Below are 27,768 nucleotides of genomic sequence, written 5' to 3' on the forward strand. Positions count from 1 at the left end.
CACATGAAACTTTCTGTATACCATATACAGTTTTGTATTTGAACCTTTAGAACTTATAATATATATTTACTAGACTTTTTGGTGCAGTGATTTACTTGGGGGTTGTATAGGAATGTGTCTCTGTGATTGATACACCCTCCACATCGACTTCTTTTGTCCATTTGTCTCTCCCATTTTCTCTTCCCTACTCCTTCCGGCTTTTCCACACACTCTTCTTTTAATGGTCTATGTCCTCCTCTCAATGACCTTTCCATCACTTCTTGATTTTCTTTTTTTCTATTTTTTTCTCCCTGAGTTGGTCCCTCCTTTAATTTTTGACTTAACTTCTGCTCATTTTGATCTCTTCTTTGAGTTGGCATTTGTTTGGACCACTGGAGTCCTATAGAAGGCTTCTGGGTCTTGATGGGAACATGGGCAGAAGAAGGTGGAACTCCGGGTACGTATGTCCATGCCCCCAGGCATCGAACCTCCCTCCAGTGGGTCTTGTCCCATAAATGGGATTTTTCCGGCAATCTGCATACCACCATATCTGTGAAGTAATGGCAGAAGTCTTCAAACTCCATCCTGAGAAAAATGTAAAACATAGACAATGACACAATGTTAAAAAGCTGACCTTTACTATTTTTGCAAACTCATTGACAGACTTGAACAAAAATTACCAAAACTCTCCCACATCTCTGACAATAAGCCCCATCTTCTCTCTGTCCTTACGCCCGAGATGCTGCCACTGAGGAGATCTGTAAGAGTCACCAGCAGAAATGTGTTATGTGCTAAATTATATTTTGACAAAATTTATACAGCCATACCATAAATTAAAGGTGCAATGTGGGATATTAAGCCGGATCTATACAAAAATTTCTATCTACATACGCCGTGTGTCCCCTTTCATGGTATCTACAGTAGCCCTAACGGACAAACTGCTTTACAGAGCATGTTTCGTCATGTTTTAAAAATGTTTAATAATATCTTCTTTGTCATTATTTATTCACTTCATTTGTAGTTTAATGTACTGGGCTATGAACTATGAACTAACTCAAGTATATTGGGCACTGCAGCGGGTGGTAAAAACAGCCCAGCGCATCACAGGGACTTCCTTTTCTTCCATTGAGGACATTCAAAGGAAACGCTGTCTGTGTCGAGCTAACAACGTTCTCAAGGGCTCCTCTCACCCCGCTCATAGACTGTTTACTCTCCGGCCTTCCGGTAGGAAGCTGTTTCATTACTGAACTCTGTCCCCCCCTGATTCCAATAACCCTTATACCTTTAACTTAAATGCTGCTATAACATCGTTTACATTGCACTATAGGGCTGTCATGCATGACTGAACTGTACACACCAGTGCTTCATGTTTATCTGCTCTACCGGACTGTTTATACACACACAGCATCATTTGCACTCTATACTGCTCACTTGCAGTATAGAAAATATTTTGTGTCTGCAACATTTTTATCGGTTCTCAAATATGGGAATGTGCTTTACCAGCACGCCCCTTCTTTCCCACTTTCCTCCCTGGATGTTTGTACCATGGTGCTCTGAGATTAATTTCTGATTGTAAATATTCAACTCATCACTGTAAATTATAGTGTTGCATGGGCTTCTTTGAGAGTCTGGAGAAAAATGTTGATATATAAGGCAATTTTGGGTAGTTTGCCAAATTATCTCTGTTGTTTCATACAAAGGACTTTGTATGGAAATCACTCATTATGTTCTCGATCAAATTATAATCTCTGTGTGCTGTTTATTGGAATTTAGCTTGGTAAAACCTCTTTCAAATACGCTACAGCCTCTGATTGGAATCTTCTCCGAAAGGAGATGAAGTTACAAACTTTGGCGTCTTATAATTGCTTAAAATCCTTATTTGTAATCTAGAGAGCAATGTAACAGTGTGTAATTGTTTTAACTGGTTATATGCTTTTGTAATGTATGCTGTAACTATGTTGTTTATTTGCATTTGTATTAACATGCAAACTCGGCTGATTATCTTGGCCAGGACACACCTGGAATCTTTTTAACCTCAGTGAGTCCTTTCCTGGTAAAACAAAGGTATATACAGTGCAGTTAAACTGCCCACTTACTCTGCTTATTGAGAAGGCGTATTCAGCAGTGTTCTGTTTGCGCTATTCTCAATTTATACTTAAGGGGTGCCTCTGTACTGGTGCGGTTTAGCACCAGCCTTCGTGTGAAGACCGACAAGTGTAAATACCCATGCGACTCCACTGAGCAAGAACACCGGCAATGCAATTTTTAAAATATACCTTTGGTTTCACTTTCCTTGTATACTAACAACATGTGTGTAGTGAGGTAGGCGGGACGAGAGCCGGGAGTCGAGGCCGTACGAGCACCGGTCTTAAATCACGGAGGAGATAGGGAGCATAAGAGGACGAGCGACAGGACCGTCAGTGAGAGAGGACCAAGCCTAGCTTGTGGTTATGTTTGTGTGTGTTACCGGCAGTCGCCCATGAAGGGCCTGCCAGCTATTTATTTACGTTTACATTTATAATTATTAATTAAAGATGTTTAAATGTTTGCCGGTTCCCGTCTCCTTCCTTCCTGTTATTGAATCTCATTACAATGTGTTTCCAGTTTCTCTCCCACTGACTTCAAGCTCATTGCGTAAAATTTTGACATTGGTGTTTTCCGTTATGTCAAGTCAATGTCCAATGGATGGATCAGTGTCTTGTCATCATAACTCCCTGTATCATTGAAATAAACTTTTGTGTACAAGTACCGCGCGCTGACCGATTGCGCCACTGGAGCCATTCTGCAAAGTGATTTTTAAGTTGCACAGAGATTCATGATTTCTCTCTCCCACTGACTTTAAGGTCATCGTGTTAAATTTTGACAGTGGTGTTTTCCGTTATGTCAAGGTCTAATGGATGGATCAGTGTCTTGTCATCATCACTCCCTGTATCATTGAAATAAACTTTGGTGTACAAGTACCGCGCGCTGACCGATTGCGCCACTGGAGCCATTCTGCAAAGTGATATTTAAGTTGCACAGAGATTCATGATTTCTCTCCCCCACTGACTTTAAGCTCATCGCGTAAAATTTTGACAGTGGTGTTTTCCGTTATGTCAAGTCAATGTCCAATGGATGGATCAGTGTCTTGTCATCATCACTCCCTGTATCATTGAAATAAACTTTTGTGTACAAGTACCGCACGCTGACCGATTGCGCAACTTGAGCCATTCTGCAAAGTGATTTTTAAGTTGCACAGAGATTCATGATTTCTCTCTCCCTCTGACTTTAAGCCCATCGCGTTAAATTTTTACAGTGGTGTTTTCCGTTATGTCAAGTCAATGTCCAATGGATGGATCAGTGTCTTGTCATCATCACTTCCTGTATCATTGAAATTAACTTTCGTGTAGGTAGAAAGTGTTTCATTATAATAAGGCTGTGCTCCAGGTGAGGCTCGAACTCACAACCTCGGCATTGCCCTGTCATGTACTGCTTTATAAGTACTGCGCGCTGACCGATTGCGCCACTGGAGCCATTCTGCAAAGTGTTTTTTATGTTTCTCAGAGATTCATGATTTCTCTCTCCCACTGACTTTAAGGTCATTGCGTTAAATTTTGACAGTGGTGTTTTCCGTTATGTCAAGGTCCAATGGATGGATCAGTGTCTTATCATCATCACTCCCTGTATAATTGAAATTAACTTTCGTGTAGGTAGAAAGTGTTTCATTATAATAAGGCTGTGCTCCAGGTGAGGCTCGAACTCACAACCTCGGCATTGCTCTGTCATGTACTGCTTTATAAGTACCGCGCGCTGACAGATTGCGCCACTGGAGCCATTCTGCAAAGTGATTTTTAAGTTGCACAGAGATTCATGATTTCTCTCTCCCACTGACTTTAAGCTCATCGCGTAAAATTTTGACAGTGGTGTTTTCCGTTATGTCAATGTCCAATGGATGGATCAGTGTCTTGTCATCATCACTCCCTGTATCATTGAAATAAACTTTTGTGTACAAGTACCGCGCGCTGACAAATTGCGCCACTTGAGCCATTCTGCAAAGTGATATTTAAGTTGCACAGAGATTCATGATTTCTCTCTCCCACTGACTTTAAGCCCATCGCGTTAAATTTTGACAGTGGTGTTTTCCGTTATGTCAAGGTCCAATGGATGGATCAGTGTCTTGTCATCATAACTCCCTGTATCATTGAAATAAACTTTTGTGTAGGTTGAAAGGGTTTAATTATAGGAAAGCTGTGCTCCAGGTGAGGCTCGACCTCACAACCTCGGCATTGCCCTGTCACGTACTGCTTTATAAGTACCGTGCGCTGACCGATTGCGCCACTGGAGCCATTCTGCAAAGTGATATTTAAGTTGCACAGAGATTCATGATTTCTCTCTCCCACTGACTTTAAGCTCATCGCGTAAAATTTTGACAGTGTTGTTTTCCGTTATGTCAAGGTCTAATGGATGGATCAGTGTCATCATCACTCCCTGTATCAATGAAATTAACTTTCGAGTAGGTAGAAAGTGTTTCATTATAATAAGGCTGTGCTCCAGGTGAGGCTCGAACTCACAACCACGGCATTGCTATGTCATGTACTGCTTTATAAGTACCGCGCGCTGACCGATTGCGCCACTGGAGCCATTCTGCAAAGTGATTTTTAAGTTGCACAGAGATTCATGATTTCTCTCTCCCACTGACTTTAAGCTCATCGCGTTAAATTTTGACAGTGGTGTTTTCCGTTATGTCAAGGTCCAATGGATAGATCAGTGTCTTGTCATCATAACTCCCTGTATCATTGAAATAAACGTTTGTGTAGGTTAAAAGGGTTTAATTATAATAAAGCTGTGCTCCAGGTGAGGCTCGAACTCACAACCTCGGCATTGCCCTGTCATGTACTGCTTTATAAGTAACGCACGCTGACCGATTGCGCCACTGGAGCCATTCTGCAAAGTGTTTTTTAAGTTGCTCAGAGATTCATGATTTCTCTCTCCCACTGACTTTAAGGTCATTGCGATAAATTTTGACAGTGGTGTTTTCCGTTATGTCAATGTCCAATGGATGGATCAGTGTCTTGTCATCATAACTCCCTGTATCATTGAAATAAACTTTTGTGTAGGTTGAAAGGGTTTAATTATAGGAAAGCTGTGCTCCAGGTGAGGCTTGAACTCACAACCTCGGCATTGCCCTGTCACGTACTGCTTTATAAGTACCGTGCGCTGACCGATTGCGCCACTGGAGCCATTCTGCACAGTGATATTTAAGTTGCACAGAGATTCATGATTTCTCTCTCCCACTGACTTTAAGCTCATCGCGTAAAATTTTGACAGTGGTGTTTTCCGTTATGTCAAGGTCTAATGGATGGATCAGTGTCTTGTCATCATCACTCCCTGTATAATTGAAATTAACTTTCGTGTAGGTAGAAAGTGTTTCATTATAATAAGGCTGTTCTCCAGGTGAGGCTCGAACTCACAACCTCGGCATTGCCTTGTCATGTACTGCTTTATAAGTACCGCGCGCTGACAGATTGCGCCACTGGAGCCATTCTGCAAAGTGATATTTAAGTTGCACAGAGATTCATGATTTCTCTCTCCCACTGACTTTAAGGTCATCGCGTTAAATTTTGACAGTGGTGTTTACCGATATGTCAATGTCCAATGGATAGATCAGTGTCTTGTCATCATAACTCCCTGTATCATTGAAATAAACTTTTGTGAACAAGTACCGCGCGCTGACCGATTGCGCCACTGGAGCCATTCTGCAAAGTGATATTTAAGTTGCACAGAGATTCATGATTTCTCTCTCCCACTGACTTTAAGCTCATCGCGTAAAATTTTGACAGTGGTGTTTTCCGTTATGTCAATGTCCAATGGATGGATCAGTGTCTTGTCATCATCACTCCCTGTATCATTGAAATAAACTTTTGTGTACAAGTACCGCGCGCTGACCGATTGCGCCACTGGAGCCATTCTGCAAAGTGATATTTAAGTTGCACAGAGATTCATGATTTCTCTCTCCCACTGACTTTAAGGTCATCGCGTTAAATTTTAACAGTGGTGTTTTCCGTTATGTCAATGTCCAATGGATGGATCAGTGTCTTGTCATCATAACTCCCTGTATCATTGAAATAAACTTTTGTGTAGGTTGAAAGGGTTTAATTATAGGAAAGCTGTGCTCCAGGTGAGGCTCGACCTCACAACCTCGGCATTGCCCTGTCACGTACTGCTTTATAAGTACCGCGCGCTGACCGATTGCACCACTGGAGCCATTCTGCAAAGTGATTTTTAAGTTGCAGAGAGATTCATGATTTCTCTCTCCCACTGACTTTAAGCTCATCGCGTTAAATTTTGACAGTGGTGTTTTCCGTTATGTCAAGGTCCAATGGATAGATCAGTGTCTTGTCATCATCACTCCCTGTATCATTGAAATAAACTTTTGTGTACAAGTACCGCGCGCTGACCGATTGCGCCACTGGAGCCATTCTGCAAAGTGATTTTTTAAGTTGCACAGAGATTCATGATTTCTCTCTCCCACTGACTTTAAGGTCATCGCGTTAAATTTTAACAGTGGTGTTTTCCGTTATGTCAATATCCAATGGATGGATCAGTGTCTTGTCATCATAACTCCCTGTATCATTGAAATAAACTTTTGTGTAGGTTGAAAGGGTTTAATTATAGTAAAGCTGTGCTCCAGGTGAGGCTTGAACTCACAACCTCGGCATTGCTCTGTCATGTACTGCTTTATAAGTACCGCGCGCTGACCGATTGCGCCACTGGAGCCATTCTGCAAAGTGATTTTTAAGTTGCACAGAGATTCATGATTTCTCTCTCCCACTGACTTTAAGGTCATCGCGTAAAATTTTGACAATGGTGTTTTCCGTTATGTCAATGTCCAATGGATAGATCAGTGTCTTGTCATCATAACTCCCTGTATCATTGAAATAAACTTTTGTGTACAGGTACCGCACGCTGACCGATTGCGCAACTTGAGCCATTCTGCAAAGTGATTTTTAAGTTGCACAGAGATTCATGATTTCTCTCTCCCACTGACTTTAAGCCCATCGCGTTAAATTTTTACAGTGGTGTTTTCCGTTATGTCAAGTCAATGTCCAATGGATGGATCAGTGTCTTGTCATCATAACTCCCTGTATCATTGAAATAAACTTTTGTGTAGGTTGAAAGGGTTCAATTATAATAAAGCTGTGCTCCAGGTGAGGCTCGAACTCACAACCTCGGCATTGCCCTGTCATGTACTGCTTTATAAGTACCGCGCGCTGACCGATTGCGCCACTGGAGCCATTCTGCAAAGTGTTGTTTTCCGTTATGTCAAGTCAATGTCCAATGGATGGATCAGTGTCTTGTCATCATAACTCCCTGTATCATTGAAATAAACTTTTGTGTAGGTTGAAAGGGTTCAATTATAATAAAGCTGTGCTCCAGGTGAGGCTCGAACTCACAACCTCGGCATTGCCCTGTCATGTACTGCTTTATAAGTACCGCGCGCTGACCGATTGCGCCACTGGAGCCATTCTGCAAAGTGTTTTTTAAGTTGCTCAGAGATTCATGATTTCTCTCTCCCACTGACTTTAAGGTCATCGCGTTAAATTTGAACAGTGGTGTTTTCCGTTATGTCAATATCCAATGGATGGATCAGTGTCTTGTCATCATAACTCCCTGTATCATTGAAATAAACTTTTGTGTAGGTTGAAAGGGTTTAATTATAGTAAAGCTGTGCTCCAGGTGAGGCTCGAACTCACAACCTCGGCACAACTCCCTGTATCATTGAAATAAACTTTTGTGTACAGGTACCGCACGCTGACCGATTGCGCAACTTGAGCCATTCTGCAAAGTGATTTTTAAGTTGCACAGAGATTCATGATTTCTCTCTCCCACTGACTTTAAGCCCATCGCGTTAAATTTTTACAGTGGTGTTTTCCGTTATGTCAAGTCAATGTCCAATGGATGGATCAGTGTCTTGTCATCATAACTCCCTGTATCATTGAAATAAACTTTTGTGTAGGTTGAAAGGGTTCAATTATAAAAAAGCTGTGCTCCAGGTGAGGCTCGAACTCACAACCTCGGCATTGCCCTGTCATGTACTGCTTTATAAGTACCGCGCGCTGACCGATTGCGCCACTGGAGCCATTCTGCAAAGTGTTGTTTTCCGTTATGTCAAGTCAATGTCCAATGGATGGATCAGTGTCTTGTCATCATAACTCCCTGTATCATTGAAATAAACTTTTGTGTAGGTTGAAAGGGTTCAATTATAATAAAGCTGTGCTCCAGGTGAGGCTCGAACTCACAACCTCGGCATTGCCCTGTCATGTACTGCTTTATAAGTACCGCGCGCTGACCGATTGCGCCACTGGAGCCATTCTGCAAAGTGTTTTTTAAGTTGCTCAGAGATTCATGATTTCTCTCTCCCACTGACTTTAAGGTCATCGCGTTAAATTTGAACAGTGGTGTTTTCCGTTATGTCAATATCCAATGGATGGATCAGTGTCTTGTCATCATAACTCCCTGTATCATTGAAATAAACTTTTGTGTAGGTTGAAAGGGTTTAATTATAGTAAAGCTGTGCTCCAGGTGAGGCTCGAACTCACAACCTCGGCACAACTCCCTGTATCATTGAAATAAACTTTTGTGTACAGGTACCGCACGCTGACCGATTGCGCAACTTGAGCCATTCTGCAAAGTGATTTTTAAGTTGCACAGAGATTCATGATTTCTCTCTCCCACTGACTTTAAGCCCATCGCGTTAAATTTTTACAGTGGTGTTTTCCGTTATGTCAAGTCAATGTCCAATGGATGGATCAGTGTCTTGTCATCATAACTCCCTGTATCATTGAAATAAACTTTTGTGTAGGTTGAAAGGGTTCAATTATAAAAAAGCTGTGCTCCAGGTGAGGCTCGAACTCACAACCTCGGCATTGCCCTGTCATGTACTGCTTTATAAGTACCGCGCGCTGACCGATTGCGCCACTGGAGCCATTCTGCAAAGTGTTGTTTTCCGTTATGTCAAGTCAATGTCCAATGGATGGATCAGTGTCTTGTCATCATAACTCCCTGTATCATTGAAATAAACTTTTGTGTAGGTTGAAAGGGTTCAATTATAATAAAGCTGTGCTCCAGGTGAGGCTCGAACTCACAACCTCGGCATTGCCCTGTCATGTACTGCTTTATAAGTACCGCGCGCTGACCGATTGCGCCACTGGAGCCATTCTGCAAAGTGTTTTTTAAGTTGCTCAGAGATTCATGATTTCTCTCTCCCACTGACTTTAAGGTCATCGCGTTAAATTTGAACAGTGGTGTTTTCCGTTATGTCAATATCCAATGGATGGATCAGTGTCTTGTCATCATAACTCCCTGTATCATTGAAATAAACTTTTGTGTAGGTTGAAAGGGTTTAATTATAGTAAAGCTGTGCTCCAGGTGAGGCTCGAACTCACAACCTCGGCACAACTCCCTGTATCATTGAAATAAACTTTTGTGTACAGGTACCGCACGCTGACCGATTGCGCAACTTGAGCCATTCTGCAAAGTGATTTTTAAGTTGCACAGAGATTCATGATTTCTCTCTCCCACTGACTTTAAGCCCATCGCGTTAAATTTTTACAGTGGTGTTTTCCGTTATGTCAAGTCAATGTCCAATGGATGGATCAGTGTCTTGTCATCATAACTCCCTGTATCATTGAAATAAACTTTTGTGTAGGTTGAAAGGGTTCAATTATAATAAAGCTGTGCTCCAGGTGAGGCTCGAACTCACAACCTCGGCATTGCCCTGTCATGTACTGCTTTATAAGTACCGCGCGCTGACCGATTGCGCCACTGGAGCCATTCTGCAAAGTGTTGTTTTCCGTTATGTCAAGTCAATGTCCAATGGATGGATCAGTGTCTTGTCATCATAACTCCCTGTATCATTGAAATAAACTTTTGTGTAGGTTGAAAGGGTTCAATTATAATAAAGCTGTGCTCCAGGTGAGGCTCGAACTCACAACCTCGGCATTGCCCTGTCACGTACTGCTTTATAAGTACCGCGCGCTGACCGATTGCGCCACTGGAGCCATTCTGCAAAGTGTTTTTTAAGTTGCTCAGAGATTCATGATTTCTAACTCCCACTGACTTTAAGCTCATCGCGTAAAAATCTTGACAGTGTTGTTTTCCGTTATGTCAAGGTCTAATGGATGGATCATCGTCTTGTCATCATCACTCCCTGTATCATTGAAGTTAACTTTCGTGTAGGTAGAAAGTGTTTCATTATAATAAGGCTGTGCTCCAGGTGAGGCTCGAACTAACAACCTCCGCATTGCCTTGTCATGTACTGCTTTATAAGTACCGCGCGCTGACCGATTGCGCCACTGGAGCCATTCTGCAAAGTGTTGTTTTCCGTTATGTCAAGTCAATGTCCAATGGATGGATCAGTGTCTTGTCATCATAACTCCCTGTATCATTGAAATAAACTTTTGTGTAGGTTGAAAGGGTTCAATTATAATAAAGCTGTGCTCCAGGTGAGGCTCGAACTCACAACCTCGGCATTGCCCTGTCATGTACTGCTTTATAAGTACCGCGCGCTGACCGATTGCGCCACTGGAGCCATTCTGCAAAGTGTTTTTTAAGTTGCTCAGAGATTCATGATTTCTCTCTCCCACTGACTTTAAGGTCATCGCGTTAAATTTGAACAGTGGTGTTTTCCGTTATGTCAATATCCAATGGATGGATCAGTGTCTTGTCATCATAACTCCCTGTATCATTGAAATAAACTTTTGTGTAGGTTGAAAGGGTTTAATTATAGTAAAGCTGTGCTCCAGGTGAGGCTCGAACTCACAACCTCGGCACAACTCCCTGTATCATTGAAATAAACTTTTGTGTACAGGTACCGCACGCTGACCGATTGCGCAACTTGAGCCATTCTGCAAAGTGATTTTTAAGTTGCACAGAGATTCATGATTTCTCTCTCCCACTGACTTTAAGCCCATCGCGTTAAATTTTTACAGTGGTGTTTTCCGTTATGTCAAGTCAATGTCCAATGGATGGATCAGTGTCTTGTCATCATAACTCCCTGTATCATTGAAATAAACTTTTGTGTAGGTTGAAAGGGTTCAATTATAAAAAAGCTGTGCTCCAGGTGAGGCTCGAACTCACAACCTCGGCATTGCCCTGTCATGTACTGCTTTATAAGTACCGCGCGCTGACCGATTGCGCCACTGGAGCCATTCTGCAAAGTGTTGTTTTCCGTTATGTCAAGTCAATGTCCAATGGATGGATCAGTGTCTTGTCATCATAACTCCCTGTATCATTGAAATAAACTTTTGTGTAGGTTGAAAGGGTTCAATTATAATAAAGCTGTGCTCCAGGTGAGGCTCGAACTCACAACCTCGGCATTGCCCTGTCATGTACTGCTTTATAAGTACCGCGCGCTGACCGATTGCGCCACTGGAGCCATTCTGCAAAGTGTTTTTTAAGTTGCTCAGAGATTCATGATTTCTCTCTCCCACTGACTTTAAGGTCATCGCGTTAAATTTGAACAGTGGTGTTTTCCGTTATGTCAATATCCAATGGATGGATCAGTGTCTTGTCATCATAACTCCCTGTATCATTGAAATAAACTTTTGTGTAGGTTGAAAGGGTTTAATTATAGTAAAGCTGTGCTCCAGGTGAGGCTCGAACTCACAACCTCGGCACAACTCCCTGTATCATTGAAATAAACTTTTGTGTACAGGTACCGCACGCTGACCGATTGCGCAACTTGAGCCATTCTGCAAAGTGATTTTTAAGTTGCACAGAGATTCATGATTTCTCTCTCCCACTGACTTTAAGCCCATCGCGTTAAATTTTTACAGTGGTGTTTTCCGTTATGTCAAGTCAATGTCCAATGGATGGATCAGTGTCTTGTCATCATAACTCCCTGTATCATTGAAATAAACTTTTGTGTAGGTTGAAAGGGTTCAATTATAAAAAAGCTGTGCTCCAGGTGAGGCTCGAACTCACAACCTCGGCATTGCCCTGTCATGTACTGCTTTATAAGTACCGCGCGCTGACCGATTGCGCCACTGGAGCCATTCTGCAAAGTGTTGTTTTCCGTTATGTCAAGTCAATGTCCAATGGATGGATCAGTGTCTTGTCATCATAACTCCCTGTATCATTGAAATAAACTTTTGTGTAGGTTGAAAGGGTTCAATTATAATAAAGCTGTGCTCCAGGTGAGGCTCGAACTCACAACCTCGGCATTGCCCTGTCATGTACTGCTTTATAAGTACCGCGCGCTGACCGATTGCGCCACTGGAGCCATTCTGCAAAGTGTTTTTTAAGTTGCTCAGAGATTCATGATTTCTCTCTCCCACTGACTTTAAGGTCATCGCGTTAAATTTGAACAGTGGTGTTTTCCGTTATGTCAATATCCAATGGATGGATCAGTGTCTTGTCATCATAACTCCCTGTATCATTGAAATAAACTTTTGTGTAGGTTGAAAGGGTTTAATTATAGTAAAGCTGTGCTCCAGGTGAGGCTCGAACTCACAACCTCGGCACAACTCCCTGTATCATTGAAATAAACTTTTGTGTACAGGTACCGCACGCTGACCGATTGCGCAACTTGAGCCATTCTGCAAAGTGATTTTTAAGTTGCACAGAGATTCATGATTTCTCTCTCCCACTGACTTTAAGCCCATCGCGTTAAATTTTTACAGTGGTGTTTTCCGTTATGTCAAGTCAATGTCCAATGGATGGATCAGTGTCTTGTCATCATAACTCCCTGTATCATTGAAATAAACTTTTGTGTAGGTTGAAAGGGTTCAATTATAATAAAGCTGTGCTCCAGGTGAGGCTCGAACTCACAACCTCGGCATTGCCCTGTCATGTACTGCTTTATAAGTACCGCGCGCTGACCGATTGCGCCACTGGAGCCATTCTGCAAAGTGTTGTTTTCCGTTATGTCAAGTCAATGTCCAATGGATGGATCAGTGTCTTGTCATCATAACTCCCTGTATCATTGAAATAAACTTTTGTGTAGGTTGAAAGGGTTCAATTATAATAAAGCTGTGCTCCAGGTGAGGCTCGAACTCACAACCTCGGCATTGCCCTGTCACGTACTGCTTTATAAGTACCGCGCGCTGACCGATTGCGCCACTGGAGCCATTCTGCAAAGTGTTTTTTAAGTTGCTCAGAGATTCATGATTTCTAACTCCCACTGACTTTAAGCTCATCGCGTAAAAATCTTGACAGTGTTGTTTTCCGTTATGTCAAGGTCTAATGGATGGATCATCGTCTTGTCATCATCACTCCCTGTATCATTGAAGTTAACTTTCGTGTAGGTAGAAAGTGTTTCATTATAATAAGGCTGTGCTCCAGGTGAGGCTCGAACTAACAACCTCCGCATTGCCTTGTCATGTACTGCTTTATAAGTACCACGCGCTGACCGATTGCGCCACTGGAGCCATTCTGCAAAGTGGTATTTAAGTTGCAAAGAGATTCATGATTTCTCTCTCCCACTGACTTTAAGCTCATCGCCGTAAATTTTGACAGTGGTGTTTTCCGTTATGTCAAGGTCCAATGGATGGATCAGTGTCTTGTCATCATCACTCCCTGTATCATTGAAATTAACTTTCGTGTAGGTAGAAAGTGTTTCATTATAATAAGGCTGTGCTCCAGGTGAGGCTCGAACTCACAACCTCGGCATTGCTCTGTCATGTACTGCTTTATAAGTACCGCGCGCTGACCGATTGCGCCACTGGAGCCATTCTGCAAAAAGATTTTTAAGTTGCACAGAGATTCATGATTTCTCTCTCCCACTGACTTTAAGGTCATCGCGTTAAATTTTGACAGTGGTGTTTTCCGTTATGTCAATGTCCAATGGATGGATCAGTGTCTTGTCATCATAACTCCCTGTATCATTGAAATAAACTTTTGTGTACAAGTACCGCGCGCTGACCGATTGCGCCACTGGAGCCATTCTGCAAAGTGATTTTTAAGTTGCACAGAGATTCATGATTTCTCTCTCCCACTGACTTTAAGCTCATCGCGTAAAATTTTGACAGTGGTGTTTTCCGTTATGTCAAGGTCTAATGGATGGATAAGTGTCTTGTCATCATCACTCCCTGTATCATTGAAATTAACTTTCGTGTAGGTAGAAAGTGTTTCATTATAATAAGGCTGTGCTCCAGGTGAGGCTCGACCTCACAACCTCGGCATTGCTCTGTCATGTACTGCTTTATAAGTACCGCGCGCTGACCGATTGCGCCACTGGAGCCATTCTGCAAAGTGATTTTTAAGTTGCACAGAGATTCATGATTTCTCTCTCCCACTGACTTTAAGGTCATCGCGTTAAATTTTAACAGTGGTGTTTTCCGTTATGTCAATATCCAATGGATGGATCAGTGTCTTGTCATCATAACTCCCTGTATCATTGAAATAAACTTTTGTGAACAAGTACCGCGCGCTGACCGATTGCGCCACTGGAGCCATTCTGCAAAGTGTTTTTTAAGTTGCACAGAGATTCATGATTTCTCTCTCCCACTGACTTTAAGGTCATCGCGTAAAATTTTGACAATGGTGTTTTCCGTTATGTCAATGTCCAATGGATAGATCAGTGTCTTGTCATCATAACTCCCTGTATCATTGAAATAAACTTTTGTGAACAAGTACCGCGCGCTGACCGATTGCGCCACTGGAGCCATTCTGCAAAGTGTTTTTTAAGTTGCACAGAGATTCATGATTTCTCTCTCCCAATGACTTTAAGGTCATCGCGTTAAATTTTAACAGTGGTGTTTTCTGTTATGTCAATATCCAATGGATAGATCAGTGTCTTGTCATCATAACTCCCTGTATCATTGAAATAAACTTTTGTGTAGGTTGAAAGGGTTTAATTATAGTAAAGCTGTGCTCCAGGTGAGGCTCGAACTCACAACCTCGGCATTTCCCTGTCACGTACTGCTTTATAAGTACCGCGAGGTGACCGATTGCGCCACTGGAGCCATTCTGCAAAGTGATATTTAAGTTGCACAGAGATTTATGATTTCTCTCTCCTACTGACTTTAAGCTCATCGCGTAAAATTTTGACAGTGGTGTTTTCCGTTATGTCAAGGTCTAATGGATGGATAAGTGTCTTGTCATCATCACTCCCTGTATCATTGAAATTAACTTTCGTGTAGGTAGAAAGTGTTTCATTATAATAAGGCTGTGCTCCAGGTGAGGCTCGAACTCACAACCTCGGCATTGCTCTGTCATGTACTGCTTTATAAGTACCGCGCGCTGACCGATTGCGCCACTGGAGCCATTCTGCAAAGTGATTTTTAAGTTGCACAGAGATTCGTGATTTCTCTCTCCCACTGACTTTAAGGTCATCGCGTTAAATTTTGACAGTGGTGTTTTCCGTTATGTCAATGTCCAATGGATGGATCAGTGTCTTGTCATCATCACTCCCTGTGTCATTGAAATAAACGTTTGTGTACAAGAACCGCGCGCTGACCGATTGCGCCACTGGAGCCATTCTGCAAAGTGATATTTAAGTTGCACAGAGATTCATGATTTCTCTCTCCCACTGACTTTAAGCTCATCGCGGTAAATTTTGACAGTGGTGTTTTCCGTTATGTCAAGGTCCAATGGATGGATCAGTGTCTTGTCATCATCACTCCCTGTATCATTGAAATTAACTTTCGTGTAGGTAGAAAGTGTTTCATTATAATAAGGCTGTGCTCCAGGTGAGGCTCGAACTCACAACCTCGGCATTGCTCTGTCATGTACTGCTTTATAAGTACCGCGCGCTGACCGATTGCGCCACTGGAGCCATTCTGCAAAGTGTTTTTTAAGTTGCACAGAGATTCATGATTTCTCTCTCCCACTGACTTTAAGGTCATCGCGTAAAACTTTGACAATGGTGTTTTCCGTTATGTCAATGTCCAATGGATAGATCAGTGTCTTGTCATCATAACTCCCTGTATCATTGAAATAAACTTTTGTGTACAGGTACCGCACGCTGACCGATTGCGCAACTTGAGCCATTCTGCAAAGTGATTTTTAAGTTGCACAGAGATTCATGATTTCTCTCTCCCACTGACTTTAAGCCCATCGCGTTAAATTTTTACAGTGGTGTTTTCCGTTATGTCAAGTCAATGTCCAATGGATGGATCAGTGTCTTGTCATCATAACTCCCTGTATCATTGAAATAAACTTTTGTGTAGGTTGAAAGGGTTCAATTATAATAAAGCTGTGCTCCAGGTGAGGCTCGAACTCACAACCTCGGCATTGCCCTGTCATGTACTGCTTTATAAGTACCGCGCGCTGACCGATTGCGCCACTGGAGCCATTCTGCAAAGTGTTGTTTTCCGTTATGTCAAGTCAATGTCCAATGGATGGATCAGTGTCTTGTCATCATAACTCCCTGTATCATTGAAATAAACTTTTGTGTAGGTTGAAAGGGTTCAATTATAATAAAGCTGTGCTCCAGGTGAGGCTCGAACTCACAACCTCGGCATTGCCCTGTCATGTACTGCTTTATAAGTACCGCGCGCTGACCGATTGCGCCACTGGAGCCATTCTGCAAAGTGTTTTTTAAGTTGCTCAGAGATTCATGATTTCTCTCTCCCACTGACTTTAAGGTCATCGCGTTAAATTTGAACAGTGGTGTTTTCCGTTATGTCAATATCCAATGGATGGATCAGTGTCTTGTCATCATAACTCCCTGTATCATTGAAATAAACTTTTGTGTAGGTTGAAAGGGTTTAATTATAGTAAAGCTGTGCTCCAGGTGAGGCTCGAACTCACAACCTCGGCACAACTCCCTGTATCATTGAAATAAACTTTTGTGTACAGGTACCGCACGCTGACCGATTGCGCAACTTGAGCCATTCTGCAAAGTGATTTTTAAGTTGCACAGAGATTCATGATTTCTCTCTCCCACTGACTTTAAGCCCATCGCGTTAAATTTTTACAGTGGTGTTTTCCGTTATGTCAAGTCAATGTCCAATGGATGGATCAGTGTCTTGTCATCATAACTCCCTGTATCATTGAAATAAACTTTTGTGTAGGTTGAAAGGGTTCAATTATAAAAAAGCTGTGCTCCAGGTGAGGCTCGAACTCACAACCTCGGCATTGCTCTGTCATGTACTGCTTTATAAGTACCGCGCGCTGACCGATTGCGCCACTGGAGCCATTCTGCAAATTTATTTTTAAGTTGCACAGAGATTCGTGATTTCTCTCTCCCACTGACTTTAAGGTCATCGCGTTAAATTTTGACAGTGGTGTTTTCCGTTATGTCAATGTCCAATGGATAGATAAGTGTCTTGTCATCATAACTCCCTGTATCATTGAAATAAACTTTTGTGTACAAGAACCGCGCGCTGACCGATTGCGCCACTGGAGCCATTCTGCAAAGTGGTATTTAAGTTGCAAAGAGATTCATGATTTCTCTCTCCCACTGACTTTAAGCTCATCGCCGTAAATTTTGACAGTGGTGTTTTCCGTTATGTCAAGGTCCAATGGATGGATCAGTGTCTTGTCATCATCACTCCCTGTATCATTGAAATTAACTTTCGTGTAGATAGAAAGTGTTTCATTATAATAAGGCTGTGCTCCAGGTGAGGCTCGAACTCACAACCTCGGCATTGCTCTGTCATGTACTGCTTTATAAGTACCGCGCGCTGACCGATTGCGCCACTGGAGCCATTCTGCAAAAAGATTTTTAAGTTGCACAGAGATTCATGATTTCTCTCTCCCACTGACTTTAAGGTCATCGCGTTAAATTTTGACAGTGGTGTTTTCCGTTATGTCAATGTCCAATGGATGGATCAGTGTCTTGTCATCATAACTCCCTGTATCATTGAAATAAACTTTTGTGTACAAGTACCGCGCGCTGACCGATTGCGCCACTGGAGCCATTCTGCAAAGTGATTTTTAAGTTGCACAGAGATTCATGATTTCTCTCTCCCACTGACTTTAAGGTCATCGCGTTAAATTTTAACAGTGGTGTTTTCCGTTATGTCAATATCCAATGGATGGATCAGTGTCTTGTCATCATAACTCCCTGTATCATTAAAATAAACTTTTGTGTAGGTTGAAAGGGTTTAATTATAGTAAAGCTGTGCTCCAGGTGAGGCTCGAACTCACAACCTCGGCATTGCTCTGTCATGTACTGCTTTATAAGTACCGCGCGCTGACCGATTGCGCCACTGGAGCCATTCTGCAAAGTGTTTTTTAAGTTGCACAGAGATTCATGATTTCTCTCTCCCACTGACTTTAAGGTCATCGCGTAAAATTTTGACAATGGTGTTTTCCGTTATGTCAATGTCCAATGGATAGATCAGTGTCTTGTCATCATAACTCCCTGTATCATTGAAATAAACTTTTGTGAACAAGTACCGCGCGCTGACCGATTGCGCCACTGGAGCCATTCTGCAAAGTGATATTTAAGTTGCACAGAGATTCATGATTTCTCTCTCCCACTGACTTTAAGGTCATCGCGTTAAATTTTAACAGTGGTGTTTTCCGTTATGTCAATATCCAATGGATGGATCAGTGTCTTGTCATCATAACTCCCTGTATCATTGAAATAAACTTTTGTGTAGGTTGAAAGGGTTTAATTATAGTAAAGCTGTGCTCCAGGTGAGGCTCGAACTCACAACCTCGGCATTGCCCTGTCACGTACTGCTTTATAAGTACCGCGCGCTGACCGATTGCGCCACTGGAGACATTCTGCAAATTTATTTTTAAGTTGCACAGAGATTCATGATTTCTCTCTCCCACTGACTTTAAGGTCATCGCGTTAAATTTTGACAGTGGTGTTTTCCGTTATGTCAATGTCCAATGGATGGATAAGTGTCTTGTCATCATCACTCCCTGTATCATTGAAATTAACTTTCGTGTAGGTAGAAAGTGTTTCATTATAATAAGGCTGTGCTCCAGGTGAGGCTCGACCTCACAACCTTGGCATTGCTCTGTCATGTACTGCTTTATAAGTACCGCGCGCTGACCGATTGCGCCACTGGAGCCATTCTGCAAAGTGTTTTTTAAGTTGCTCAGAGATTCATGATTTCTCTCTCCCACTGACTTTAAGGTCATCGCGTTAAATTTGAACAGTGGTGTTTTCCGTTATGTCAATATCCAATGGATGGATCAGTGTCTTGTCATCATAACTCCCTGTATCATTGAAATAAACTTTTGTGTAGGTTGAAAGGGTTTAATTATAGTAAAGCTGTGCTCCAGGTGAGGCTCGAACTCACAACCTCGGCACAACTCCCTGTATCATTGAAATAAACTTTTGTGTACAGGTACCGCACGCTGACCGATTGCGCAACTTGAGCCATTCTGCAAAGTGATTTTTAAGTTGCACAGAGATTCATGATTTCTCTCTCCCACTGACTTTAAGCCCATCGCGTTAAATTTTTACAGTGGTGTTTTCCGTTATGTCAAGTCAATGTCCAATGGATGGATCAGTGTCTTGTCATCATAACTCCCTGTATCATTGAAATAAACTTTTGTGTAGGTTGAAAGGGTTCAATTATAAAAAAGCTGTGCTCCAGGTGAGGCTCGAACTCACAACCTCGGCATTGCTCTGTCATGTACTGCTTTATAAGTACCGCGCGCTGACCGATTGCGCCACTGGAGCCATTCTGCAAATTTATTTTTAAGTTGCACAGAGATTCGTGATTTCTCTCTCCCACTGACTTTAAGGTCATCGCGTTAAATTTTGACAGTGGTGTTTTCCGTTATGTCAATGTCCAATGGATAGATAAGTGTCTTGTCATCATAACTCCCTGTATCATTGAAATAAACTTTTGTGTACAAGAACCGCGCGCTGACCGATTGCGCCACTGGAGCCATTCTGCAAAGTGGTATTTAAGTTGCAAAGAGATTCATGATTTCTCTCTCCCACTGACTTTAAGCTCATCGCCGTAAATTTTGACAGTGGTGTTTTCCGTTATGTCAAGGTCCAATGGATGGATCAGTGTCTTGTCATCATCACTCCCTGTATCATTGAAATTAACTTTCGTGTAGATAGAAAGTGTTTCATTATAATAAGGCTGTGCTCCAGGTGAGGCTCGAACTCACAACCTCGGCATTGCTCTGTCATGTACTGCTTTATAAGTACCGCGCGCTGACCGATTGCGCCACTGGAGCCATTCTGCAAAAAGATTTTTAAGTTGCACAGAGATTCATGATTTCTCTCTCCCACTGACTTTAAGGTCATCGCGTTAAATTTTGACAGTGGTGTTTTCCGTTATGTCAATGTCCAATGGATGGATCAGTGTCTTGTCATCATAACTCCCTGTATCATTGAAATAAACTTTTGTGTACAAGTACCGCGCGCTGACCGATTGCGCCACTGGAGCCATTCTGCAAAGTGATTTTTAAGTTGCACAGAGATTCATGATTTCTCTCTCCCACTGACTTTAAGCTCATCGCGTAAAATTTTGACAGTGGTGTTTTCCGTTATGTCAAGGTCTAATGGATGGATAAGTGTCTTGTCATCATCACTCCCTGTATCATTGAAATTAACTTTCGTGTAGGTAGAAAGTGTTTCATTATAATAAGGCTGTGCTCCAGGTGAGGCTCGACCTCACAACCTCGGCATTGTTCTGTCATGTACTGCTTTATAAGTACCGCGCGCTGACCGATTGCGCCACTGGAGCCATTCTGCAAAGTGATTTTTAAGTTGCACAGAGATTCATGATTTCTCTCTCCCACTGACTTTAAGGTCATCGCGTTAAATTTGAACAGTGGTGTTTTCCGTTATGTCAATATCCAATGGATGGATCAGTGTCTTGTCATCATAACTCCCTGTATCATTAAAATAAACTTTTGTGTAGGTTGAAAGGGTTTAATTATAGTAAAGCTGTGCTCCAGGTGAGGCTCGAACTCACAACCTCGGCATTGCTCTGTCATGTACTGCTTTATAAGTACCGCGCGCTGACCGATTGCGCCACTGGAGCCATTCTGCAAAGTGTTTTTTAAGTTGCACAGAGATTCATGATTTCTCTCTCCCACTGACTTTAAGGTCATCGCGTAAAATTTTGACAATGGTGTTTTCCGTTATGTCAATGTCCAATGGATAGATCAGTGTCTTGTCATCATAACTCCCTGTGTCATTGAAATAAACTTTTGTGAACAAGTACCGCGCGCTGACCGATTGCGCCACTGGAGCCATTCTGCAAAGTGATATTTAAGTTGCACAGAGATTCATGATTTCTCTCTCCCACTGACTTTAAGGTCATCGCGTTAAATTTTAACAGTGGTGTTTTCCGTTATGTCAATATCCAATGGATGGATCAGTGTCTTGTCATCATAACTCCCTGTATCATTGAAATAAACTTTTGTGTAGGTTGAAAGGGTTTAATTATAGTAAAGCTGTGCTCCAGGTGAGGCTCGAACTCACAACCTCGGCATTGCCCTGTCACGTACTGCTTTATAAGTACCGCGCGCTGACCGATTGCGCCACTGGAGACATTCTGCAAATTTATTTTTAAGTTGCACAGAGATTCGTGATTTCTCTCTCCCACTGACTTTAAGGTCATCGCGTTAAATTTTGACAGTGGTGTTTTCCGTTATGTCAATGTCCAATGGATGGATCAGTGTCTTGTCATCATCACTCCCTCTGTCATTGAAATAAACGTTTGTGTACAAGAACCGCGCGCTGACCGATTGCGCCACTGGAGCCATTCTGCAAAGTGATATTTAAGTTGCACAGAGATTCATGATTTCTCTCTCCCACTGACTTTAAGCTCATCGCGGTAAATTTTGACAGTGGTGTTTTCCGTTATGTCAAGGTCCAATGGATGGATCAGTGTCTTGTCATCATCACTCCCTGTATCATTGAAATTAACTTTCGTGTAGGTAGAAAGTGTTTCATTATAATAAGGCTGTGCTCCAGGTGAGGCTCGAACTCACAACCTCGGCATTGCTCTGTCATGTACTGCTTTATAAGTACCGCGCGCTGACCGATTGCACCACTGGAGCCATTCTGCAAAAAGATTTTTAAGTTGCACAGAGATTCATGATTTCTCTCTCCCACTGACTTTAAGGTCATCGCGTTAAATTTTGACAGTGGTGTTTTCCGTTATGTCAATGGATGGATCAGTGTCTTGTCATCATAACTCCCTGTATCATTGAAATAAACTTTTGTGTACAAGTACCGCGCGCTGACCGATTGCGCCACTGGAGCCATTCTGCAAAGTGATTTTTAAGTTGCACAGAGATTCATGATTTCTCTCTCCCACTGACTTTAAGCTCATCGCGTAAAATTTTGACAGTGGTGTTTTCCGTTATGTCAAGGTCTAATGGATGGATAAGTGTCTTGTCATCATCACTCCCTGTATCATTGAAATTAACTTTCGTGTAGGTAGAAAGTGTTTCATTATAATAAGGCTGTGCTCCAGGTGAGGCTCGACCTTACAACCTCGGCATTGCTCTGTCATGTACTGCTTTATAAGTACCGCGCGCTGACCGATTGCGCCACTGGAGCCATTCTGCAAAGTGATTTTTAAGTTGCACAGAGATTCATGATTTCTCTCTCCCACTGACTTTAAGGTCATCGCGTTAAATTTTAACAGTGGTGTTTTCCGTTATGTCAATATCCAATGGATGGATCAGTGTCTTGTCATCATAACTCCCTGTATCATTGAAATAAACTTTTGTGTAGGTTGAAAGGGTTTAATTATAGTAAAGCTGTGCTCCAGGTGAGGCTCGAACTCACAACCTCGGCATTGCTCTGTCATGTACTGCTTTATAAGTACCGCGCGCTGACCGATTGCGCCACTGGAGCCATTCTGCAAAGTGTTTTTTAAGTTGCACAGAGATTCATGATTTCTCTCTCCCACTGACTTTAAGGTCATCGCGTAAAATTTTGACAATGGTGTTTTCCGTTATGTCAATGTCCAATGGATAGATCAGTGTCTTGTCATCATAACTCCCTGTATCATTGAAATAAACTTTTGTGAACAAGTACCGCGCGCTGACCGATTGCGCCACTGGAGCCATTCTGCAAAGTGTTTTTTAAGTTGCACAGAGATTCATGATTTCTCTCTCCCACTGACTTTAAGGTCATCGCGTAAAATTTTGACAATGGTGTTTTCCGTTATGTCAATGTCCAATGGATAGATCAGTGTCTTGTCATCATAACTCCCTGTATCATTGAAATAAACTTTTGTGAACAAGTACCGCGCGCTGACCGATTGCGCCACTGGAGCCATTCTGCAAAGTGTTTTTTAAGTTGCACAGAGATTCATGATTTCTCTCTCCCAATGACTTTAAGGTCATCGCGTTAAATTTTAACAGTGGTGTTTTCCGTTATGTCAATATCCAATGGATAGATCAGTGTCTTGTCATCATAACTCCCTGTATCATTGAAATAAACTTTTGTGTAGGTTGAAAGGGTTTAATTATAGTAAAGCTGTGCTCCAGGTGAGGCTCGAACTCACAACCTCGGCATTTCCCTGTCACGTACTGCTTTATAAGTACCTTCGAGGTGACCGATTGCGCCACTGGAGCCATTCTGCAAAGTGATATTTAAGTTGCACAGAGATTTATGATTTCTCTCTCCCACTGACTTTAAGCTCATCGCGTAAAATTTTGACAGTGGTGTTTTCCGTTATGTCAAGGTCTAATGGATGGATAAGTGTCTTGTCATCATCACTCCCTGTATCATTGAAATTAACTTTCGTGTAGGTAGAAAGTGTTTCATTATAATAAGGCTGTGCTCCAGGTGAGGCTCGAACTCACAACCTCGGCATTGCTCTGTCATGTACTGCTTTATAAGTACCGCGCGCTGACCGATTGCGCCACTGGAGCCATTCTGCAAAGTGATTTTTAAGTTGCACAGAGATTCGTGATTTCTCTCTCCCACTGACTTTAAGGTCATCGCGTTAAATTTTGACAGTGGTGTTTTCCGTTATGTCAATGTCCAATGGATGGATCAGTGTCTTGTCATCATCACTCCCTGTGTCATTGAAATAAACGTTTGTGTACAAGAACCGCGCGCTGACCGATTGCGCCACTGGAGCCATTCTGCAAAGTGATATTTAAGTTGCACAGAGATTCATGATTTCTCTCTCCCACTGACTTTAAGGTCATCGCGTTAAATTTTAACAGTGGTGTTTTCCGTTATGTCAATATCCAATGGATGGATCAGTGTCTTGTCATCATAACTCCCTGTATCATTGAAATAAACTTTTGTGTAGGTTGAAAGGGTTTAATTATAGTAAAGCTGTGCTCCAGGTGAGGCTCGAACTCACAACCTCGGCATTGCTCTGTCATGTACTGCTTTATAAGTACCGCGCGCTGACCGATTGCGCCACTGGAGCCATTCTGCAAAGTGTTTTTTAAGTTGCACAGAGATTCATGATTTCTCTCTCCCACTGACTTTAAGGTCATCGCGTAAAACTTTGACAATGGTGTTTTCCGTTATGTCAATGTCCAATGGATAGATCAGTGTCTTGTCATCATAACTCCCTGTATCATTGAAATAAACTTTTGTGAACAAGTACCGCGCGCTGACCGATTGCGCCACTGGAGCCATTCTGCAAAGTGATATTTAAGTTGCACAGAGATTCATGATTTCTCTCTCCCACTGACTTTAAGGTCATCGCGTTAAATTTTAACAGTGGTGTTTTCCGTTATGTCAATATCCAATGGATGGATCAGTGTCTTGTCATCATAACTCCCTGTATCATTGAAATAAACTTTTGTGTAGGTTGAAAGGGTTTAATTATAGTAAAGCTGTGCTCCAGGTGAGGCTCGAACTCACAACCTCGGCATTGCCCTGTCACGTACTGCTTTATAAGTACCGCGCGCTGACCGATTCCGCCACTGGAGCCATTCTGCAAAGTGATATTTAAGTTGCACAGAGATTCATGATTTCTCTCTCCCACTGACTTTAAGCTCATCGCGGTAAATTTTGACAGTGGTGTTTTCCGTTATGTCAAGGTCCAATGGATGGATCAGTGTCTTGTCATCATCACTCCCTGTATCATTGAAATAAACTTTTGTGTACAAGTCCCGCGAGGTGACCGATTGCGCCACTGGAGCCATTCTGCAAAGTGATATTTAAGTTGCACAGAGATTCATGATTTCTCTCTCCCACTGACTTTAAGCTCATCGCGTAAAATTTTGACAGTGGTGTTTTCCGTTATGTCAAGGTCTAATGGATGGATAAGTGTCTTGTCATCATCACTCCCTGTATCATTGAAATTAACTTTCGTGTAGGTAGAAAGTGTTTCATTATAATAAGGCTGTGCTCCAGGTGAGGCTCGAACTCACAACCTCGGCATTGCTCTGTCATGTACTGCTTTATAAGTACCGCGCGCTGACCGATTGCGCCACTGGAGCCATTCTGCAAATTTATTTTTAAGTTGCACAGAGATTCGTGATTTCTCTCTCCCACTGACTTTAAGGTCATCGCGTTAAATTTTGACAGTGGTGTTTTCCGTTATGTCAATGTCCAATGGATAGATCAGTGTCTTGTCATCATAACTCCCTGTATCATTGAAATAAACTTTTGTGTACAAGTACCGCGCGCTGACCGATTGCGCCACTGGAGCCATTCTGCAAAGTGATATTTAAGTTGCACAGAGATTCATGATTTCTCTCTCCCACTGACTTTAAGCTCATCGCGGTAAATTTTGACAGTGGTGTTTTCCGTTATGTCAATGTCCAATGGATAGATCAGTGTCTTGTCATCATCACTCCCTGTGTCATTGAAATAAACGTTTGTGTACAAGAACCGCGCGCTGACCGATTGCGCCACTGGAGCCATTCTGCAAAGTGATATTTAAGTTGCACAGAGATTCATGATTTCTCTCTCCCACTGACTTTAAGCTCATCGCGGTAAATTTTGACAGTGGTGTTTTCCGTTATGTCGAGGTCCAATGGATGGATCAGTGTCTTGTCATCATAACTCCCTGTATCATTGAAATTAACTTTCGTGTAGGTAGAAAGTGTTTCATTATAATAAGGCTGTGCTCCAGGTGAGGCTCGAACTCACAACCTCGGCATTGCTCTGTCATGTACTGCTTTATAAGTACCGCGCGCTGACCGATTGCGCCACTGGAGCCATTCTGCAAAAAGATTTTTAAGTTGCACAGAGATTCATGATTTCTCTCTCCCACTGACTTTAAGCTCATCGCGGTAAATTTTGACAGTGGTGTTTTCCGTTATGTCAAGGTCCAATGGATGGATCAGTGTCTTGTCATCATAACTCCCTGTATCATTGAAATAAACTTTTGTGTACAAGTACCGCGCGCTGACCGATTGCGCCACTGGAGCCATTCTGCAAAGTGATTTTTAAGTTGCACAGAGATTCATGATTTCTCTCTCCCACTGACTTTAAGCTCATCGCGTAAAATTTTGACAGTGGTGTTTTCCGTTATGTCAAGGTCTAATGGATGGATAAGTGTCTTGTCATCATCACTCCCTGTATCATTGAAATTAACTTTCGTGTAGGTAGAAAGTGTTTCATTATAATAAGGCTGTGCTCCAGGTGAGGCTCGACCTCACAACCTCGGCATTGCTCTGTCATGTACTGCTTTATAAGTACCGCGCGCTGACCGATTGCGCCGCTGGAGCCATTCTGCAAAGTGATTTTTAAGTTGCACAGAGATTCATGATTTCTCTCTCCCACTTACTTTAAGGTCATCGCGTTAAATTTTAACAGTGGTGTTTTCCGTTATGTCAATATCCAATGGATGGATCAGTGTCTTGTCATCATAACTCCCTGTATCATTGAAATAAACTTTTGTGTAGGTTGAAAGGGTTTAATTATAGTAAAGCTGTGCTCCAGGTGAGGCTCGAACTCACAACCTCGGCATTGCTCTGTCATGTACTGCTTTATAAGTACCGCGCGCTGACCGATTGCGCCACTGGAGCCATTCTGCAAAGTGATATTTAAGTTGCACAGAGATTCATGATTTCTCTCTCCCACTGACTTTAAGGTCATCGCGTTAAATTTTAACAGTGGTGTTTTCCGTTATGTCAATATCCAATGGATAGATCAGTGTCTTGTCATCATAACTCCCTGTATCATTGAAATAAACTTTTGTGAACAAGTACCGCGCGCTGACCGATTGCGCCACTGGAGCCATTCTGCAAAGTGATATTTAAGTTGCACAGAGATTCATGATTTCTCTCTCCCACTGACTTTAAGGTCATCGCGTTAAATTTTAACAGTGGTGTTTTCCGTTATGTCAATATCCAATGGATGGATCAGTGTCTTGTCATCATAACTCCCTGTATCATTGAAATAAACTTTTGTGTAGGTTGAAAGGGTTTAATTATAGTAAAGCTGTGCTCCAGGTGAGGCTCGAACTCACAACCTCGGCATTGCTCTGTCACGTACTGCTTTATAAGTACCGCGCGCTGACCGATTGCGCCACTGGAGCCATTCTGCAAAGTGATATTTAAGTTGCACAGAGATTCATGATTTCTCTCTCCCACTGACTTTAAGCTCATCGCGGTAAATTTTGACAGTGGTGTTTTCCGTTATGTCAAGGTCCAATGGATGGATCAGTGTCTTGTCATCATCACTCCCTGTATCATTGAAATAAACTTTTGTGTACAAGTCCCGCGAGGTGACCGATTGCGCCACTGGAGCCATTCTGCAAAGTGATATTTAAGTTGCACAGAGATTTATGATTTCTCTCTCCCACTGACTTTAAGCTCATCGCGTAAAATTTTGACAGTGGTGTTTTCCGTTATGTCAAGGTCTAATGGATGGATAAGTGTCTTGTCATCATCACTCCCTGTATCATTGAAATTAACTTTCGTGTAGGTAGAAAGTGTTTCATTATAATAAGGCTGTGCTCCAGGTGAGGCTCGAACTCACAACCTCGGCAT

The 27,768-nt window shown here is 42.3% G+C and overlaps 1 protein-coding gene across 1 annotated transcript in view; it reads right to left on the reverse strand.

Annotated features, from left to right (window-relative positions):
* LOC306888806 (calpain-5) overlaps window positions 1-27,768 on the reverse strand; it is a gene marked incomplete at its 3' end in the record, with an annotated part of 76,407 nt that overhangs the window by 2,109 nt on the left and 46,530 nt on the right. Inside the window, exons 6-7 of the mRNA XM_079447280.1 lie at window positions 660-737; window positions 96-564 (exon numbers count right to left, since the gene is read on the reverse strand). Coding sequence (XP_079303406.1) covers window positions 96-564; window positions 660-737 — 547 coding nt within the window. The remainder of the gene's footprint in view (window positions 1-95; window positions 565-659; window positions 738-27,768) is intronic.

This window comes from Barbatula barbatula (genome assembly GCF_947034865.1).
Source record: "Barbatula barbatula genome assembly, chromosome: 1".
Taxonomy (NCBI): Eukaryota; Metazoa; Chordata; class Actinopteri; order Cypriniformes; family Nemacheilidae; genus Barbatula; species Barbatula barbatula.